Source organism: Paramacrobiotus metropolitanus, unplaced genomic scaffold (assembly GCF_019649055.1).
Source record: "Paramacrobiotus metropolitanus isolate TYO unplaced genomic scaffold, Prichtersi_v1.0 Parri_scaffold0000001, whole genome shotgun sequence".
NCBI classification, from domain to species: Eukaryota; Metazoa; Tardigrada; class Eutardigrada; order Parachela; family Macrobiotidae; genus Paramacrobiotus; species Paramacrobiotus metropolitanus.
Window position 1 is genome coordinate 2,458,791 of NW_026570221.1, and position 1,678 is coordinate 2,460,468.

At 47.0% G+C, this 1,678-nt stretch overlaps 1 protein-coding gene across 1 annotated transcript; it reads right to left on the reverse strand.

The window, feature by feature from the left end:
* Positions 1-256: 256 nt before the first annotated feature.
* LOC129595203 (uncharacterized) lies at positions 257-1,210 on the reverse strand. The gene has a single exon (XM_055492169.1). It carries the CDS (start codon positions 1,208-1,210, stop codon positions 257-259), a length of 954 nt encoding a protein of 317 aa, XP_055348144.1.
* Between the last annotated feature and the right edge of the window lie 468 nt (positions 1,211-1,678).

A 1,678-nucleotide genomic window follows, 5' to 3' on the forward strand; every position in this document is an offset into this window, starting at 1 on the left:
TTTCTGATGGATCTGTTAAATTCTCGTTATCCTCGATTTTCGTTCCGATCTTCTCGTTGGTTGCGTTCGTTACGATATTCCTGGAAGAATCTTCCATCGTGTTCGTGCCGTGGAGAACGTGCATCCTGATTTACGCCGTCCTTGACTGATGTTTCGTCAGTCTGTTGAAATTGTGAAGGGTCACCGAAGTTCATATGTGGCTGGTGACTACTTGATGGCTTCCTGTTATCCTTGGTTTCTTCATCTCCTTCTGTTTTCAGTCCCCCTGTGCCACCGCCCGTTCGCTGTGGCATCTCGAAATGGAAGCTCCCGCCTGCTTCTTGTGCCTTACTGTAGCTGGCGGGGGTGTGTCGGCAGCATCTCTCTTCGCACTTCCTGCTTGCAGAATTAGCTCTTCCCGGTGCTTATTTGTTACTTTCAGGCCCTTATTCTCATCTTCCAGACGTTTAATCCTAAGTTTGAGTTGTTCATTTTCCGTTTGCAGCTGATCTCGCTCCTGCTTGAGCATATGGGCGAAATTCTGCCGCTGAGTCGTCTTCACATGTAACTCCTTTTCATCCGTTTCTCTCGCTCTAATCTGGTCAATTAGCTGATTCATTTGCTGTTCCAGTTGAGCATACGCATCAGCTGCCGATTTCAGTTGAGTTCTCGATCGGGTGACTTCATCTTGGTGAGTCATCACCGTTTGCGTCATATCGACCAGCTCCGTGTTGAGCTTTATGTTCTCGTCTGTCAGCTCACGGATCTTTTTCTGATGTTCTTTGCTTTCCACTTCGACTTTTGTCTCCTTCGTGTCTAATCGTCGTGCTTCATCTTCCCATCTTTGGCCCCATTCGGCCGCTTTCTGACCAGCTTCTTTGAGCTGCGCGTTCTCCTCCGTGACCTGCCTGATCTCATCTTTAAGTCGTTCTCCTTCAGTAGCTAGGAGCTCTCTCAGGTCTTGTGCCACTTTGAGAGCATCATCAGCTCGTTTCTGATGATCTTCCGATTCCCTTTGGAGAGTTTGAATATCCTCGTCTTTAAGTTTCAGGTCATCTCTGAGCTTGAATATATCCTTATTCACCGCTGTCAATCGTTTGGTCGCTTCCGCTAATTTGTTTGCATATTTGTCTCGTTTCGCTTCAGCTTCATCTGCTTTTTTACGCAGTTCATCGCACTGATCCTTCAATTCGGCTATGTGCCGTGACCTTTCAGCTGTCTCTTCGGACATGCTCTCGTTAAGTTCGTTTACAGCTATGTAGCCTTCTATCTCCCTATCATCGGCTATCTTCACCGACTCTTCCGCGATCTGTACTTGGCGTTGATAAACTTTCCACTCTTCCGCCGTATTCTCAAGGACAGCCTGTTGCTGTTCCAGTTCGTATATACGCGTCTGTAGCGATCCCACTTTGTTCTGATATTCTTGTTTCTTCTTAATGACTTGAGCTTCCTTTTCTTCCAATGAAGTCTCAAGTTCTCTGACTCGTCGTTTCAGGCTGGAAGTTGGGCTGTTCGGAGATGGAGATCGTACATTGACGATCTTTCCCGTCTGACTCCTTTCGATCAGACTCGGGGATCTCCTCAAAAGGTGTCAATCCCTGACCTCGATCCGCTTCCTTCATCGCGGTTTTAAATGACATATTCAATGTCATCTCGTCTTCAGTGAAGTATGATTCTTCATTCCCGCGATTGGACATCA

What these genes read in the sequence shown, in the direction of transcription:
- LOC129595203 (XM_055492169.1), bottom strand. Translation starts at nt 1,210, where the DNA reads ATGTCCGAAGAGACAGCTGAAAGGTCACGGCACATAGCCGAATTGAAG.